Source organism: Dama dama, chromosome 21 (genome assembly GCF_033118175.1).
Source record: "Dama dama isolate Ldn47 chromosome 21, ASM3311817v1, whole genome shotgun sequence".
Classification (NCBI taxonomy): Eukaryota; Metazoa; Chordata; class Mammalia; order Artiodactyla; family Cervidae; genus Dama; species Dama dama.
Genome location: NC_083701.1, coordinates 33,718,212 through 33,737,150, shown reverse-complemented (window position 1 = coordinate 33,737,150; position 18,939 = coordinate 33,718,212). Strand labels below are relative to the sequence as shown.

Sequence of the window (18,939 nt, the reverse complement as noted above, 5' to 3'; positions counted from 1 at the left end):
CATTCAAGATAGGACAATTAGATGAGTTATGCTGTGCTAATTAACAGAATAATGATAGAATATTTCTAGTACTTAGGCTAAAGTCCTCTTAAGGATTTTAGAAACAACTTTTCATGTAATTTCCGTATTTTAACCCATTTATGAGAAGCTTTGCGTGCTCCTGTGGTATCATTTTGTTGGCATTGCTTGAGTTAACATATGTGTTTGAGAAAAGTGAAACTTTTTTTTTATAGTTTTGTCCTTTGAGAGACTGCCGTTAAATATCCTGAATGAGTGCTGAATTCAAACTTCACCTCACTTCTCACTTCTTTCATACCTACTGATTTTTTTTTTCCTTTGTGTGGTCTCAATCTTACCTTTCAGCCTTCTAAGCAAATTCTGATTCCTCCACTCCTTATTCAGATAACTCCTAAAGCCTTAGCTGTCAGCGCCCTATGAATTAGACTTAACTGGAACCAAGCAGTTCTCGGATTTTATTTTGCCCTCAGCTCTTAATACTCCATTGCTGGAGAAGATGCAGGCAGAGACCGACGTTCTCACAATGGAGAATGAATGAATCCTGACAGCCTGGGTTTAATGACATGTACTTGTTGCCTTTGAGTTGATCTACCTGCAGTGCTTCTGAAGCTGTGTTGCCACAAGTTTAAACAATTTTCTTTTCTCTGTCGATGTGGTTGACTTTGTGTCTGATTTCTTTTTGTTCTTTGCCTTCCAGGATCTGTCTTTAAATTTAAGGTCCTACCTCATAGACATATAGATTATGTAAAAGAAAGATTCTGGACAAATAGTTATATACATGCATGGTGTACTACAAAAGGTTATCCACTGTCAATTTTACCTATCAATACATTGAATATTGATAGGTAATATTGAAGTGGGGTGCTAAATAAAATGGTACATTGGTAATAGCAGATTCAGTGATAGTTCTATCAAGCAAAAGCATTCTCTAGCCAGTTATACCCAGAATCTTTTCTGGCTACCATTTTCTCTTCCTGATCTGTGCGGTACATTCGTTTTCAAAGTAGGACGTGCATATTTCAAACTTATGGCATGATGGTTGGTTCCGTGTCAGCCGTTACACCTTCCCATTGATGGAAATGAAACCAAGCTTGTTGCTTTCTCTTGAAGCAAGGGAGCCAGGAGGCTTTGCTCGGGGGCTTGAGGAGGTATCCTTCAGATGGGTTCACTTTGCTGTTCCTTCATGCCAAAGGGAAACCATGGTGCAGTAACACCAAACTCCCGAGTCAGAAAGAGAGGGAGGTGACTTGGAGCCGAAGTTCCTCCCACTCCCAAAGAAAGTGCAGCTGTGCGTTTTTAATATGCACAGCAGGAGATTTCAGCAGCCCGATGATATATAGTGCATTAATGTTGAAAAGATAAACACATTTGGAGAGCACAGGAAGGGCCTTGTGTTTTTATGTTAGCAGAATGCTTCCTAATGAATAAGAATGTGCTGCTGGCTTCACGGAGCCAGATGGCAGCTTTTCTAATTTTAGTTGGGTGCAGATGCATAATTCTCTGGTTTTACCTTCTAGAACCTTTGAGATGCTACATCACTTTCCCTGTAATATTTTATCTGTAGTGCTTGGCCAGAAACTGCCTGTCATCGTCTCAGTGACTTCTCTGCTCACTCTCGGCCTGGGTCCCAGCACTGCTGGGTTGGACTGTCGCTTCACCTGAGATCCTCAATGCAGGAAAAGGTGGAAATTGTGGATGTATTCCCACTCAAGTGTTAAAATTTGTTGTGGAGGTAATTAGACTCGTCTTTGACGTCAGTCTTCTGAAAAATTGATAGGTATCTGGGTGCACTCATTTTGAAGCAGTGGAATTAATTACAAAACCTGCATAAAGTATCGGGTTCCCTTTTAGTTGAAGGTGCTAATACCTTAAATAATACTGCTTCCATAAAAGCAGCTCTCCTCATACTTGACCAAACTTGGGAACAACTTTTCAACTCTTACTTGTTACATGTCAGGGCATCCAAACATGGGCAATGTTCGAATATTCTCTATGCATAGATGTAAAAATACTCCATGGGTTATTTTTCAGGTTATATATTTTTCAGAGTGAATCACTGATAACTTGTTTCAATTCTGACTTTTTAAAGATAATTTCCACAAGTTTTCCATGGCTTCTCCAGATGATTTTTTTTTTTTTTAATTTTTTTATGTATTTATGACATGTGGAATCTTAGTTCCCTAACCAGGGATAGAACCCACATACCCTGCATTGGAATTGTGGAGTCTTAACCACTGGACAACCAGCGAAGTCCCATATTCAGATGATTTTTTTTGAGAGAGAAAAAGAAAGAGCGTAAACCTCTTAAGTAATGACCATATCACCATGTCCCTCTAATGGGCAGACATTAAATAGCACTTAGGTTTCTAAGTCATTGGTGGTTGTCGCTGCTGCTGCTGCTGGAATTAGAGCAATTATGTGACTGTCCCCTGGGCCATGGCTGCCGTCCCTGTGAGAGGCAGGAATCTGTTCTGGCCATATTTTCCAGAAAGGCCCTGGGAGTGCATGTTCTCAGTTCAGTTGCCTAATTAACAAGTAGATGAGACCTTCTAATGTTATAAGATTCACTAAGTTACCCAAAATCAATGAATGATGTTCTCTAAGAATATGTAAAGGTCTTTAAGAAACATACACACATCACTTCGTACTTTAAAAATGGCTATATATGCTTTTTTTTCCCAAGGATAAATAAACTTTTTGCTAGAATCACAGTTTCTGTGTGTTTCTGTTCTCACCAGGAAATTTAAATTTTACTTTGTATTTGCAAATCATTTAAATATCTAGAGATTAAACGCTTCCCTACTCACCTTTCCTTTTGTTCTGAGAGAAAGCACAAGTAATAATTACTTATGAAGAAAAGCGTATGGAATATAATATTAATGATTTTCTCCCAGTTTGTGGTATGACTCATCTTAACACAGTCCCTAAAGAGATGGGGTTTGTTCTTTGCTTTGAAACTGGAAATCTAATTAATTGGTATTGGATTTCTAGAGTGCCGGTGAAGGGAAGAAGGATGGGCTCGCTCTTGGAGCAGCCCCCCCAGGAGGGAGGGTCAGTAGCAGAAAGATGACAGCCGCAGCCTTGGACAGTCTCTTTAATCAGAGCTTTGCATTTGTAACACGGGGCTACTACAAAGACCTAAAGCTATTTCATGGCATTTTTGTCTTTAGCGTGGTGAGGAAGGAAATGACAGACTTACTGTTTTCATTGTCACTCTCTCAGGTCATATTCTTTACCTAAAAAGAACAACCTTAATAGTCAAAGTGCAGAAGAACTGGAGAGCAGGGCACAGAGGAGAAAGCTTTCTGTAGGCTCTGAAAATTCAGTTTTATCATCTCTTTTTTCAGTGTAAGAGTTCCACCTATAATAATGAGATTTCGTAAGGTTTTGATCATTTGAAACGATCTGGGATGATCTTTTAGTAAACTGTGGAGTTTACTGAAGGATATTTTTGTAACAATATATTTTTATGGTTAATGGATGCAAAATATAGAAAAGTAAATATAATTTGTGACCACTGAGAAAACTGCCTAATTTAAAAATATTAAATAGTATGTTTTAGTATAGTAATGGCTGTCCTTACAGAAGTATAAATATATCTAAGGATTTAAGCTTATTTATATCTGGGACATAAAAATAGCATACTCATTCTTGAAATGCTCCCACAAAATACCAATGTATGTCCGGGTAACATGACAAGATACCTCAAAGGAGTTTTTTTCTTCCTCCTATTTGACTCTAAAGCCCAAATGAACTTTGTACAGAGGTGGTAATTACTTCATGAAAATTACCCAAATAATATAAATTCATGGCCAGTTTAAGTTAGATTCAGATTACCTTGGTAAAGCCATAGTTCTGTGTATTTTCTATCACTTCATACTATTGAGATTTTAATATTGAGAAGTTGCCAGAGCACAAATCTAATACAGCATTGAATAGATGACAAGTTAACACAAAATAAATAAAAATAAATATGTATAGATCTTCAATGAGGACAGGCATAAAGGACCCTACATTCTTTACTTATTTTTCTTATTTACTTATTCTATGAGTAGTGAACAGTTCCCATTCTCTGAGTAAATATATGAATGGCATTGTGTGAACATTGAACATTTTAAAAGTTCTCTTGCAGATACTCAGTGGCCTCATCTGGAATTTTCTTTGCCTGCACACTAACATAATTTCAGATTGGCCTTGGGAAAATTTTTGTTGTTTTCATCCTGAGTCCGGGATTCCTAAAATTCCAGCTTAGACAAATTGTTGGCCATCATTCCTGAACACTGGTTTCAGAGGCCAGGCTGAGATTTCCCCCGGAACAGACGCCACACATCCGTTGCTTTTGCCATGCACTCACATAACCCACAGAATCCAACACCACTACCGGGGATGTGAAGTATTTTCAGCTCTGTCCAGCCTTTTTTTTTTTTTTTTAAATCTCTTTTTTGAATTTAAAGTTAGTTCCTCACTGTACAGCCCTAAGTTCTCATTTGACTCAGTAGATGCCCCCTACCCCCTGCCCCCAGCAAGATATACCCTCTCATCCCACAAGGACCCTTCATCCCACCTGGACCGCGAGCATGGCTGAACACATAGCAGGACACCGAGACACATGGACAGCATTCCTAGCCGGTTTTCCTCATGCCAGCCCTGCATTCTCTGTGAGCGCCTGTTCACTGCTGCTTTTCTCCTTCCAGAAATGTATCAGGTGAATGTTAGAAAGAGGGAAAGAATGACATGGTTAATGATTGCAGTTTTTCAGGGTGATAATTATTTTATATCCAGGCTTTCCAGTAGAGCCCAAACACATGTTTTGCCCCCTCTGAATCATCTCTTACATTAAATTTTAGGCCCTTAACCTAAATTATGATCTGTAGATTCCTAAAGATGAAAGAAAATGATAATCTCATGCTCTGTATTTTCTGATAAGCATCAAAAATTCAGTGCCTGAACACATTGCTAGAACATTTGGAATACTCCAGTCTAAAAGTCTGTCACTGTTTAGGAACCTGCATGATTGAGTTTTTCCAAGTTTGAATTTTTTAATTCCACAAAATACTGAATGGATTCAGGAAACTTTGGGGTCTTCAGCATGATAATCAGATCCTCAAAATGTAAATATCTCACAAAGTATATTGATTGTCTCTGAAAGACTTGAGAAATAAGATACACAGAGGTAATATATAATTCAAGGCTTATTGGCAATGTTTTATAACAACTTGAAGTGGACTGTGATGTATAAAAATGTTGAATCACTTTATTGCACACCAGAAACTGATTTAATATTGTATATCAACTGTTCCTCAGGTTTTTTTACCAAAGGACTTGGAAATGGATTATCAGAAACATTGTCATTTTGTATTATTTTGCCCTAAAATGAGGCTGAGGATTACTCAGTCTGCACAGTTTTAACACTCCTACACCCGAATGCCACCACGCTGAAGACAAAAAGTAAATAAAAGGGAAGGCACAGACATTTATAATATCTATTACATGACTTTTGCGATTCAGTAGTCATGAAACTCAGGGATCCTTTAGGCCTAAACCTGCAGAGACATCACAGGGCAGGGCTGTTAAATCAGAGGAAAAGTAGGTGAAGCAGCAGCTGACGGTGCCTGTCCTGTCCCTGGACTGATGTGGGGAAGGGAGCAGAAACTGAAGAGAAATATACAGCTTCTCAGAGTGAACTCGGGGTGGGGAGAGTATGCCCCAATATGTATTTACTTGGGGGTTATTTGGCAATTAAAAAATTTCTGGGAAAAATGGGGAAGGGGGCAGAGGAGTGCCTGAGATCCCACCTGCCCCAGGTGAGAATGACTGAAGCGCTGGGCTGAGACCAAACCAGCAGCTAGGGCGAAGGACCTACAGTCGACAGCTGGGGAGGGCAGCAAGGGAAGATGAAGGGAGGACTAGCACATCCTCACATGCTGAGTTATAAAGGCTATTAGACAAGTCACAGCTCTATTTATAGCCGGTCACAATTATTCAGATCTAAGCAGGTGAATCAGGAATGTCACAGAGTCACTGAGAAAACAGATACTCCCTGCTTCTGACCTCTGCTTCTGGAACTCAGTCAGGAGCAGCTAATAAAGACAGATATGCTAGTAGTAAGTTATATTTGTAAGCTACTTTATGGGTTTTTTATTTTGTTTTTCCTTGTTTTTTGCTGTGCTGCACGACAGATGGGATCTTAATTCCCCAGCCAGGGATTGAACCCATACCCCCTGCATGGGAGGTCTTAAACACTGGAACACTAGGGAAGGCCCTTACTTTCTGGTTTTTAAAGTGTGTTTTACATATCCCATTTACTCCTGTCACAGCCCATGAAGCAAGAAGGCAGGAACTAAGGCCTCCAAAAGTTGAAGTGACATGTTCTGACTTGTACTAGTGGCTGAGCTGAGACTTGAACTACACAGGCCCTCTTCCCTTTTCCACTGATACATATGCATGTGGAAGATTTTCATCAAGATTTGGAGGGCTTGCATAATTCCTAATTATTTTCTATAGGCTCCCAGGTACAAATTAAGCTTTACACACTTTCACAAATACTGTGTAAAATCTTCTGTTACAAAAAAAAAAAAAAAGAAGCAGGGTCTGCTAAGTTCATGAAAGCAAGTTGATTCTGAGTACTGAATTGATTTACAGTTTTCTTTGTCGTTCAGTCTCTCAGTCGTGTCCGACTCTTTGTGACCCCGTGGACTGCAGCACATGTCCTTCACTATGTCCCAGAGTCTGCTCAAACTCATGTGCATTGAGTCGGTGATGCCATCCAACCATCTCATCCTCACAGTTTTCTTGACTTGCATTTAATTACAGTGATAACATGCAGTGTAAACAAGGCTATAATTTATTCCAGGACAAATAATTGGCACATTGTGTTGTGTTGTTTTCTAGCAAATTGTTGAGATGTATCTTGTTATGCTTTAAACTTTTCTTGGTGTTCTCGAAATAATCCATTTGCATATACATTGATGACTGTGCATCTGTTTCTTCCACGAGCCTTTTCCATGACGGAATGTCTTCCCAGGCTTGGTGGGAAGTTGCTTTGCCCATTTGAGTCCAGGAGCCCAGGCTACGCATCTCTGAACTAGATGAAAGGGCTGCCATCGAAATTCTCCGAGTGCCTGATAGGGTGTCTTGCTCTCTGCCTCATGTCGTTAAGCACCTTCCTCCAGACAGGGGCCAGTTTTCTGGTTATTCTAAATGTGAAGGTGACAAGAGGTGGGACAGTCCAATAGCCACAGGAGTGTCCCGTGGAAGCAGCAGCAGTGGTCAGGATTCGTTTTTATTCCTTGAGACATATCTCTGATTTCTCTCCTGAAGCCTGAACTACGGGCTGCCGGTCAGTCATACCTGCCTGGGGAGTCTGCAGAAAGCCCTTATTGTGCTGCAGCATATAACGGTTTTGCAGTCTTTTAAAAAAAAAAAATGCTTGTTGGGGACTGACATGAAACCTCTAAACTCATTTTATCGGCAGCCTGAAAGGGGCTCTGAGCCACAGGTCCTGGAGGTGAAAAGTTAATGTTCTAGCTCCAGCTTCCAGCAGTTTCTCCTGTGCCATGGCAGCAGGGATGTTCTCTAACTCTTTACAGTCTGATCTGATCCTGCTGAAGATTTTTTTTTTTTAAGTCATAACAGTAAAAATGTTCTTGTGTCACTCTGTCCTTGAAATAGCACACCAGTTAATTCACACTCGTGTTTGTTGCAGAGAAAGCAGCAGCTGCCAACATCGATGAAGTGCAGAAGTCAGACATATCGTCCACCGGGCAGGGGGTCATCGACAAGGATGCGCTGGGGCCAATGATGCTGGAGGTATTTCACCCTGCTGTTGATCTTCCCAGTATTCCGTTTAATCTTTCAGTGAATGCTGCTCTATTTAAAATGGACCACCAAGAAGGTCCTACTATATAGCACAGGAAACTCTACTCAGTGTTATGTGACAGCCTGCATGGGAGGGAAATTTGAGGGAGAGAACGGACACAGGTATATGTATGGCTGAGTCCCTTGGCTGTCCACCTGAAATTATCACAGCATTGTTAATTAGCTAAACTCCAATCTCAAATAAAAAGTTAAAAAAAAATTCATTTTTAAGTGAATATAATTTAAGGCTAATTCACATTTACTTTTCACTCTTAAGATGGAAGTACTACTGACCTCTTGAGCTTACTAATATGTATCTAAAATTTACTCCTGGTTCCAGCTTACATACCTTTCAAACTGATCATATAGAATTAAATTATAACTAGATTAGAATATAAATTTGACCAACTTTAAGTGCTAGTTGAGCATTCATTTCACAAGCACTCATGTTCACAAGTCCTGTTAAATTCTGTGATAAATTGTGTTTTGAAATGTTGCCAGAATTCTTAGATTTTCACCTGTGCAAGTACAGATACTTATGTGTACAGGCTAAAATTTGAGGACCAAATGGAGGTTTACACTTTTTATTTATGCTACATGAATCTAGATTATTGGTTTCATAAAGGCAAAAATTGAAGTAATATTCAGAACTTTTAAGATAAGCATCACTGCAATGGGTGGTCTTAACTGCCATTTCTTTTTGAGGGGGGCCAACCTTTTTTTAATTGGAGTATAATATGTAATTATTTTACAGTGTTGTGTTCATTTCTGCTGTACAACAGTGTGAATCAGCTGTGAGATTGCATATATCTCCTCCTTCTTGATTAACTGCCATTTCTTTATTAACTTTAGGAATCTTCCTGCCCAGACTACTATCTAGAATTTGTTAAGTCCCACTTTCTTACTTTATTAACCCAGTACAGTATTAAGCATCAAATTCTTTGCTCTACCTATTCCAAAATTAAAATTCTGGATGTAGGCTATGGTAAGATGAGGGGAAAAAAATGTCAGTGAATATATAACAAGAAGCAGAGGAGCCCTGAGACATAAATTATGTCAGTTCTCAGGATAATTTACTCTACTGATGATATGATGAGATTGAAAATTATCACATGGCCAGAAGGTCTGCAGCATTGCCGTTGTAGAATTGCTTCACTGGCAGCCACCGCACATATAGAAGAAATTAGGATTTTTAAAGCAAAGATAACCAGTTGGCGCATAAGATGATTTTTATTTTTAGAAAGTCTAATTCTGTGAAAATCTACTGTATAATGGGGCTAGGGAGACACAGAAAAAAATGTAAAGATTGTCTGACCCAGTCTTTATTTTTAGAGATGACAAAATTCAACCCTTGGGGCTAGCCTGCTGGCCAAAAGACTTTAAAGGACCCTATGTTGGGCCCTGCTTATTTCTCTTTTATCACTGGCTTGAAAACATGTAATGACAATTTTTAGAGAAGAAGCAAAAACACACTTAACCTGATTTTCCAGAGCTGACAAGGCACTGGAAGGCCAGAGAGTGCTGCTTCCTACTTGGTTCTTAGAAGCAGCTGAGAAAACCCTTAACTAGGCGGACTCTTAGAATTCGATGAAAGAACTGGAAACAAAATTCATTTGGAAATGATGGGGAATTGTAATTATTACAGTTAGGAAAATCCCATATACCTGTGTTTATTACTTACATTGGGGGTGACTTAAAGTAGGGTGGAAGCTCTTGGGAAGATTTTCAAGGCTTCTAAAAAGAGATGCTGGCAATAATCACAAGGCTATGACTCAAACTCTTTGAGAGCAAGGTCATTAATTGCAGAAATCAGATTGCTAGATGTCAACGGATCTTATCTCATAAGATCAAATCCACATTTTCACTGCTGCAAAATAGTCTTCTGAGAATTCAGTGCATTGAGCAAACACCTGTATAGCAGGACTTCAGTGCTAAATATGTGAGAGGTAATGCTTTGAATCTAGAGACTTAAGGTTTGAATTTGCATCTTTTCCCTGTTAACATATAATAATTTAAACAGAGAAAACTTGCTCTCATTGAGCCATTCTAGGCATTGATGCACACTCATACTTACATCATAGCATAGTAGTTGCTAGGCAACAAAACTAAATGTCAGTTTTTTTTTTCATCAGAGCATATCATAGTGAGCTTTAAGAAAACAAATAGTTTTATAAGGTGAATTAATTTCATCTTTCCACTATATCTTTACCATTGTATAAAGCAGTAGGAAGCCACATGCACATCCAAAAGTGACCCGTAGATAATATTATCATGACAATCCCTGTTCAAGGTATGTTTAAAGCTGTGAGTTTAAAAGAACACTTAGTACATAACTAATCAACTGATTTACTTCCTGACCTCCCTCCCTACATACCCCATATACACATGCGCACACACTTACACAAGGTTTCCAACAGTTGGTGCCAACCTATCATAGAAAGCTATTTACACAATCTTGCTTTGGCTTGCACACCAGTGGGAACATCACAGCGAACATTTAAGAAGAGCTTAAAACAAAATGGTGTCTGTATATATGTATATACGTGTGTGTGTGTATACATATATATGTATATATATACACATACATACATATATGTATATATTTTAAGAACTTTTCATTGTTGCCGTATGGTCAGTTCTAATTTGAGACAGTGCATAGTTTTGTCATGAAAATAGAATTAAAGATGAAATATTTCAAAGAAAGCTCACAGAATAAGAGCCTGTTAAATAATAACTTAAGGAAAAAGCAAACTAGAGGAAAAAGTAAAACACTATGCCCCATTCATGCACATTGTTATATTGGTGTGTCCATGAAACATCCATGTGAAAAACTAGTAAATACACAGCCTGAAGAAACTGGCATGAACTGGGTGGACCCCTTGGCCCTGATCCAAGGAATGCCTGGTCGCTATCAAGCCTCATCCAGCCCTAATCGCTCCCTGATCCATAAAACAGCTCTGACAAATGCGGATCAAAAAGGGAAAGGAGGCAAAACGAAGAGAAACTCACTGAGTGCCCAGACTTTGCATTGTCCAGGCGACCGTGACAAGAAGGCGCTCTGGGTCAACGCTGGGGGAGAGCTCTGTGCCACCTGGGAATCAAAGCACAAGCTTTGGAGTCAGTCCACCCGGATTTGTATCCCAGCTCTGGTTGCAAGAGCTTGGGCAAATCACTTACCCTCTTTGAGTCTCAGTTTTTCCTTCTTCTGTAAATTGGCAAAGGGAGAACATTCCTTACAGGATTGTGAATGTTAAAATGACACAGTGGTAAATTCCCTCGCAATCCAATGGTTAGGACCCTGCGCTCTCACTGCAAAGGGCCCCAGGTTTGATCACTGGTCAGGGAACTAAAATTCCACAAGCTGCACAGCACGGCCAAGAAAATAAAAAAGTAAAAATGACACAGTGTGTTTAAGGCTCAGTAAATGTGTCGATATCTACTATCATGTCCTGAAATGATCCTCCACCCTTTGTCTCCTTCCCTGATCTGTTTCGGAATGATAGCAAAGTGAACCATGCACCCATCACAGGAAAAATGCTCCTGCTCTCCAGTGATTTAGGAACCTATGTCTTAACAACTTGGAGAGTAAAGAAATACAGCCAGGCACAATTAGTTAACTTTCTTTCCCTCAGTGTTAGAAACTTAAACCGCAAGGCCCTGTGTAGTCTCAGCCTGAGGTCCCCAGGAAGACAGGTTTGTCACATCAGAGACACACTTCCCAGAACCTTCCCCCACTGACACCAGACAATAAGGGATTGATGTTGCTTTAAAAGGTCTGAGATCATTTTCAATTATTTTCATTTAAGACTTGGCAGCTTAGAAAAATTTTCTGATTTTTTTTCCCTTGACATTTATCCTTAAACTGTGGGAAATTATCAGTAACTTCTCCCTCACATTGTATTCCACGAGTAATTATACCAAAGTAAAGTAATAGCTCTGAACTGGATCAGTAACATACGAGTTGTTCTCCGCCTTGTGGAGTACATCCATCTCATTCAGAAAATACAGATAAATGCCTGCATACTCTTAACGTGGCAGTAATTATCTCCTGATAAAGTAACAGGGTGAGTGTTTGTCATTTAGTTTATGACAAGAAACCCTGATGTAGGCTCTGTCCCACTTTCTAAGATGGAATCATCTCACCAAGAAAAATGTGTTCGTTGTTTCTGAATGCGAGGAGAGGGGGGAGAGAGATCTCTTTACTTCTCCATGAGTGAATCATGTTTCTCTTAAAAGGACCGTTCCCTTCTTAACAGTTGCACGTGGCCTTCCGCTGCAGTCTTTCTAACATAGTTTGTGCCTCTTCCCGTAGGCCCTTGATGGGTTCTTCTTTGTAGTGAACCTGGAAGGCAACGTTGTGTTTGTTTCAGAGAATGTGACACAGTACCTAAGGTATAACCAGGAAGAGCTGATGAACAAAAGTGTCTATAGCGTTCTGCACGTTGGGGACCACACTGAATTCGTCAAAAACCTGCTGCCAAAGTCCATAGGTAAATGAATGTCCTCCGGGTCTCTCCTCACCACCCCACACCACCCCCGCCCCCACACACGCATCGTCTTGGCCAGCGGGAGGTGAAACCAAACTCTCTTACGTCTGTCGGGGATAACAGTAACTGTTTTAAGAGATGCTTATGTTAAATGTTTTACGCTTAGAAGTCATGGAGAAAAGGCCATCTGTAGATATTGGTCTATGAATGATCGTTTTGACCCTATATTTAAAGTAGGTGAAAGGACTTCATATGGAAAGCAGTCATATGGCAACTATTTTCATGGGGTTTGTTTGGTGGGTTTTTTCAAGACAGTGCCCAATTGCCTCCCACCCTATCCAGTGCCAGCCGACTCTGTTTTGTCCTTTTTCTCCATGACCACTTAAGAAGTAGAAGGTCAGGAGAAGCTTGAGATTGAGTTTATTTTGAGTCCAGGCTTGTGAAGAGTATGATGTGGGTGTATACGACGTTCTAAAAATAAAATGTGAAGGAACAAGTGGCGTGTCGCGGTTCGGATGCTCTCAGCCTGGGAGCCCGAAATGGGCTCTTTGGCTTCACAGACCCTTCAGTGGCTCTGCAGGGGACATGGCCGTGCACTGCCTTCTTCCCCACCCACTGCTGCCCCTTCCTGCCCTCCTCATCTTGACCTAGAGATGCTGCCCAAAAGTGTCCGTGATCACAAAGGGCCATATTTTAAAGTGGGTGATTCACTGCATGGGCCCACCTCAATGGCTGCTTGGGGAGCATAACTGTTCCCACTCACTAAGTGCTCTTTTTTAATATTCTCACTTAAGCTGATGATGCTAAGAACATCTTCATGGCTAAAAAGAGGTGCATATTTTAGTAGAGGATAAAGTCAAGTCCTGAGTTAGCAAATATTTTTGTTCCTTTTCTTAAAACTGTTTATACTAGCTGGTCTCATTGTCACCACAGTAAATAGGAAAAGGTCCTTTCACATTCCATTATGGCTAGCTTTTCTTTTAATAGGATAACCCTTTGTTTAAAGTGACTGCAACAGTAATACAAAATGTGAGATCCTTTTATTATATTCTCTAGTAAATGAATAAGAAAATGGGATTTCTTATTTCAAATAGCTAGTATTTTCAAATCTCTTCAGTAATGTTGTGACTTCATCAAAGGACCTGTACTTGTTAATTCACTATTATTATTCACTTGTCTAAAGAGCTCTCTGCCTTACTTTATATTGTATTTTTTTATACTTTCAAATTACTTATTAACCTGAGTTAATAAGAGGTCTTTTTTTCTTTGCTTATTCTATGTAGTCTCCTTTATGTAAATAAGCTTTTAAGAATACTGATGGTAAAATAAACTTTTCAGATGTCTATATAAAGCTAGCTGTGGTTCCTTCAGTAAAGCAGTTTCTTGAGTTAACTTGATATTTCCTTTTTCTCTCCAGGATTTGTTTCCTTCTTTCAGCCTCTGCAGCCCAGTGTCTGTGGGGTTAGCATTGTGGGACCTAACTGGTCTTTCAGATGTTTTCTAGCTAGTGACTTTTGAGAGTGCTTTGCTTATCTTACAACTGGCCCTTTTTTATTTCTCTTTTTGGTTTCTCTAATGCATCTCAAAAATTAAAAAAAAAGAGATGTCTTTCTTCTCTTCCATCATCTTTGTCTTGAATTAATATATATGTTTAATATATTGGTATTAAATTCTTAAGTATTGATAAGAAAATAGAAGATATAGTATAGTAGTATTTCATTGAAAAGGAATAAATGACATTAGCAGTGTATTCTCAAGATTATTTCAGTCTTAATGAAGAAATATACATGAAGGAAAAAAAGATACAACCCAATTACAGATGATACTCTTAAAATTTTGGTGAAGTTTTAGGGAAGAGGGATCAGTAAGAAGCAGCAGTGTGAGATGCCTAGAGTTGCTGGTTACGTAACTAGCGGACCTCAAGCCTTGGAGCAGGAGTACATGTGGGTAGGAGACATGGAGAAGTCCTGACCTTTTAGATGAGGTAGCAGGTGCAGAGACAGGTCCATGTGGGACTGGGTATGGACAGTGGTGGGGGCAGATCTTGTGCTCAGCAACATGAAAGGTCCAGCTGGATGAGTAAGAGGGAGCTGGTTAGAAATCAGGGCCTGAACTTGAAGGGAAAGAGTCTGGATGAAGAGTAACCAGTATGAAAGACATTTGAGATTCCCACGAAGTTTCCCAAGAATTCACCCAGTCATTCTTCCCCTATAGATTTTGAAGTTACTTAGAAAAGTGTAAACACTATATAAAAGTAAAATCACTGCGTGTTTCCTACACCGTTTTGATAACTTGGCAGAAGCCAGTCTAATACTAGTTTGTTTACCCTGTTGGGTTGCTCTTGCCTTTTGCTCAGTGAACGGGGGAGCTTGGTCCGGCGAACCTCCCAGGCGGAACAGCCATACTTTCAACTGTCGGATGCTGGTAAAACCTTTACCTGAGTCAGAAGAGGAAGGTCATGATAACCAGGAAGCACATCAGAAATATGAAACTATGCAGTGCTTTGCTGTCTCTCAACCAAAGTCCATCAAAGAAGAAGGAGAAGGTAGGGGCCACTTCTCTAAGATATGTTAATATCATGCATTCCTGTGCTACTTCTTTCACACTTAAATCTGAAACTAGAGGCCACACAAAGGAAAATTTAGAGGCAGTTCCTTTGTTCTTTTCACCTACTTAACAATTCTTGTGATCAATTTAATTATCAAGTCTTTAAAACAGCACTATCCAATAGAATTTTCTGTGATGATGGCAGTGTTATGTATCTTCAATGTCCAGCACAACCACCACTAGCCACAGGTAGCTGTTGAGAATCTGAAATGTCAATAATGCAACTGGGGACCAAATTGTCTGTTTTGTTAAGTCTTCATTTAAATACCCCTCCGTGTGGCTAGTAGCTACCCTGCCAGAGCAATTCCACTAGTATTGAACCTCTCAGGGATCCTATGCATCTCTGAACATCTGCAGCAAGGTCCAAGCCACACCTTGGAAAATACCCAGGATACAAAGAATATCTGTTGTATACTTGCAAGGGATTAATGAATTTTGTGTGGTTTGTCTATGGATACTGCATCCAGAATAAGAGAGGATGGAGATGGGAGTGGGAGAGGGAGAAGAGTTCCAAACCATAAGCTCTTAGGTGCTTCCCTTTAAAGAGATACTGATATAGTGTCCACGCCTATGCCTTCTGAGGAGCTTGCTCTACACCTCTGAGACTGTCGCTCTCTATGATATGGGACAGTGCTGAATATGGCCTCCTGTGTGTGTAGCTGAAGGGAAAGAGCTGAGGCCCATCAGTCAGTGGAAACACTGCAGGCCTTGTAATCAGACAGGCCAGCTCCTGCATCAGCTGCGAACCAGTACTGCCTGTGGGCAAGCTTCTCAACCTCTCTGAACACCCACGTATTCTCTTAACCCATGAAATCAACAATTCCAGTATCACAGTGTAATAAGGATTAAATGAGCATGCCTGGACCATGATTGGCATAGATATTTAATGCCCTTTTCAAAAAATATGTAAGTAATTTTTAATTTAAATTTTATTGGAAAGGAAGTAATTGAGCTGTCACAGATGATACATAGTTTTCAAAATTAAATTTTTACGTAGAGATGGAATGTCAAGCTGTTTTATTCTCCTGTATGCAACAGAGTAAGTGCTGCTAATTCATCTGTAATATTCTAAAGCCATATTCTATAGCTGAGCTAATTTATGGTTTTGTGCTGTATATGTCAACATGTTTGTCCATTTAAAATCTGATTCCGAATGTTTACATAGTATAGCAATAAGAGTAGGGTTTCTGAGCCATGGTGCACTCACGTTCAAGTCCTCGCTTCCCCAAAATTTTATGTGATGTTGGGCAAGTTACCGAAACTTCATGCTTTGGCTTCTCCTCTGTTAAGTGGAGATAATGCTAGTGCCTGCCTCGTAGAGTTGTTAAGAGAATTAAATGAATCAGTAGCCTATAAAGCAGCTAGAAAGATGTCTATCTCACAGTAAGTGCTCAAAAATTTAGCTTTTATTATGTTGAAAATGAGGATTTCATTTATTTTTGTGATACGCACTACTATTGGATATGTTTAAAGACATTCTTTCCCAAATTTAAAATCATAAATCAGTGATATAAGATATGAAGAAACTTTTTTTTAATCAACCTTTTATCCAGCACTTTTGAAATTGAAAAGGCTTGCAGTGTGCTCTGCATGTTACAAGATAAAACACGTCCTCTCTGATCTCCAGAAGTGAACACAGACACATAAAACAGTTGAAGTAGGGTAAGGAATAAATGCTTAGCATCAGTTGTGTGAAATCCTAGCCATGGCCAAGAAACTAAACTTGAGACACACTGCATTTTCTAGGATTTGTTCTCTGAATCAGAGTCTAGACTCTGTTTATATACTTTGCTTTAAATTGCATATTGCCATTGTAGGAGCATCAGCATAGTTCAGGATAAGGTATATCTAGTTTTCCGATATCTTAATGAACCTAAAACTCAAAGAGAAAACCCTTGACAGTTTCAGTTGTCACCATTTGTAGGCTTTATTAAGAATTCAGCAGGTTGTTACTATCAGCCAGTTAATAAGGGTTCCATTCATTTGCACCACTGGGGAGATGGTTTCAGATGGTCAACTGTAGTATGGCAGATGAGCTTGCATCACGTGTCTTGTGGCTTCAGCAGTTTATCCTCAGCTCCCCATAGCTCAACCTCCCTCAGCTGCTTCCCACTCCAGGTGAGGACCAGAGGTACATAGCGTCTCCTTGCTCTCTCCCTTACTGACCTACAAGGTTGTGCTGTCATAAGTGCATTTGATTTTGTTTGAAACACTACGAAAGGCTCCTATGATAACCATCAATGTATGTGATTGAAGATTTGCAGTCCTGCTTGATTTGTGTGGCTAGAAGAGTTCCCATGAAGGAGAGACCAGCTCTTCCCTCATCAGAAAGTTTCACTACTCGCCAAGATCTCCAAGGTAAATTTTCTCAGCAGAGAAGGGCAAAGAAATCATTCTAGAATACTTACGTGTTTGTCAGCGCAAGGAATGCGTCTAGAAGCTGATAAAGGAGCTGAGCATAGCAGCTGCTGCTGGGGCAGAAGCTGGAGGTGGGGAGGGGAGTGGGGGGACACCTCTTCTCACCTTCTACGCTCCTGGTCCACACACTTACACTACCTATTCCTAAAGAAATCAATTTTTATCTTTTTAAGATCTAACTATTTCTCTAAAGAATAGATGAGTGCGTAGGTCAAATGCTCGCTGTTGTTTACTAGGCAAGATCACGTCCCTGGACACCAGCACCATGCGGGCAGCCATGAAGCCAGGCTGGGAGGACCTGGTGAGGAGGTGCATCCAGAAGTTCCACGCGCAGCACGAAGGCGAGGCTGTGTCTTACGCAAAGAGGCATCATCACGAAGGTAGTGGTCTCTCAGTGATGCTCTTCTTGAAGTTCGTCTTGCTGACTTAGCCCTTCTCATAAGCGCGCCGTCTGCAGCAGTGATTCCTGAACCCACCCTGGGGGCTTAGATCTGGTGACTCTTGCCCAGGACTGTCGCTATCTGAAGGGAAACTGAATAGGCGGAACTATAGGGCTAAGAGTGTGATGAGGGAAGTCAAATTGAGGATGATAACCTCTCACAAAGGCAGATGAAAGGGAACGAGATCATTTTCTTCAGTGCTCCGGCTTCTAAACATGTGAGACGGTGCTCTCAGGTCCCCTCTAATAGCAAAAAAAAAAAAAAAACCACCTGAATCATAAGGATACTGTGAAAATAAGAATGAAAGGAAATTTGCAAGAACAGGTGAATTCCTGGTAGAGGTGACAGTGGGATCCTGAGGCCTACCACCACCTTCCAGATGAAGTCTAGAAAGAGACATCACTTCTAGAAAGAGATGAAGTGACTTGTCTGGGGTCATACAGTTGGTTAATAGGACACCTGGAGCTAAGCCCACAGTGTCAGAGTCGTCTTTCAGTAATAATAGCAGCCCTCTCTGAGCACCTGGCCTCTGCCTGGCATCAGCCCCCCTTTCTGTGGGCCGCTCGATCCCCACAGTCCACCCAGGGACGTGGATGTTTGCCCCCCATGCTGTCGATGGGGAACTGACACAGGTGACATGGACCTGGGAGCCTTCAATTAGGAAGTGTGAGCCCTGGAGGGACCTGAGGGTCGTCTTGCCGTCGCTCCACCGACTGCTCCCACTGCTGTTCTGCAGCATCACTTTTTCTCAAGTGCATTCTGGTCTTTTGCTGAATTGGCAAGAACAAAGGGGAAAAAAATCCTTTCTTTAGCGCTTACTGCGGACTCCATCGTGGAGGGAGATACTTTTCACTTCCGGTCTTCTGACCCTTCTCTCGTGGGTCCCGCGTGTCCTGGTGGGGGCAACTTGGTTACCAGCATGGATTCCATCGGAGCCACGCTGCCTTTGAGGGATGGGGCCCTGTGCTTTGTAACTGGATTTGGCAAATTGTCTCCGTATTTGCAGAAAAAATTTATAACTCAGTATTGAAAATGCAGTTTTAGTTTGTCATCTGCCATTTAAGGCGCATCCATGACTCTCTTGTTGCTGTTCAGTTGCTAAGTCATGTCCG

The 18,939-nt window shown here is 40.5% G+C and overlaps 1 protein-coding gene across 11 annotated transcripts in view; it reads left to right on the top strand.

Annotated features, from left to right (window-relative positions):
• Window positions 1-18,939, top strand: part of NCOA2 (nuclear receptor coactivator 2) — a 283,865-nt gene that overhangs the window by 216,612 nt on the left and 48,314 nt on the right. For 10 of the 11 annotated variants that reach the window (XM_061123460.1, XM_061123465.1, XM_061123455.1 and 7 more), the window contains 5 exons: window positions 7,724-7,827; window positions 12,188-12,365; window positions 14,719-14,907; window positions 17,226-17,327; window positions 17,624-17,767. In XM_061123460.1, coding sequence (XP_060979443.1) covers window positions 7,724-7,827; window positions 12,188-12,365; window positions 14,719-14,907; window positions 17,226-17,327; window positions 17,624-17,767 — 717 coding nt within the window. Of the gene's footprint in view, window positions 1-7,723; window positions 7,828-12,187; window positions 12,366-14,718; window positions 14,908-17,225; window positions 17,328-17,623; window positions 17,768-18,939 lie in introns of those variants that run through there. The other variant, XM_061123466.1, reaches the window with a different exon arrangement.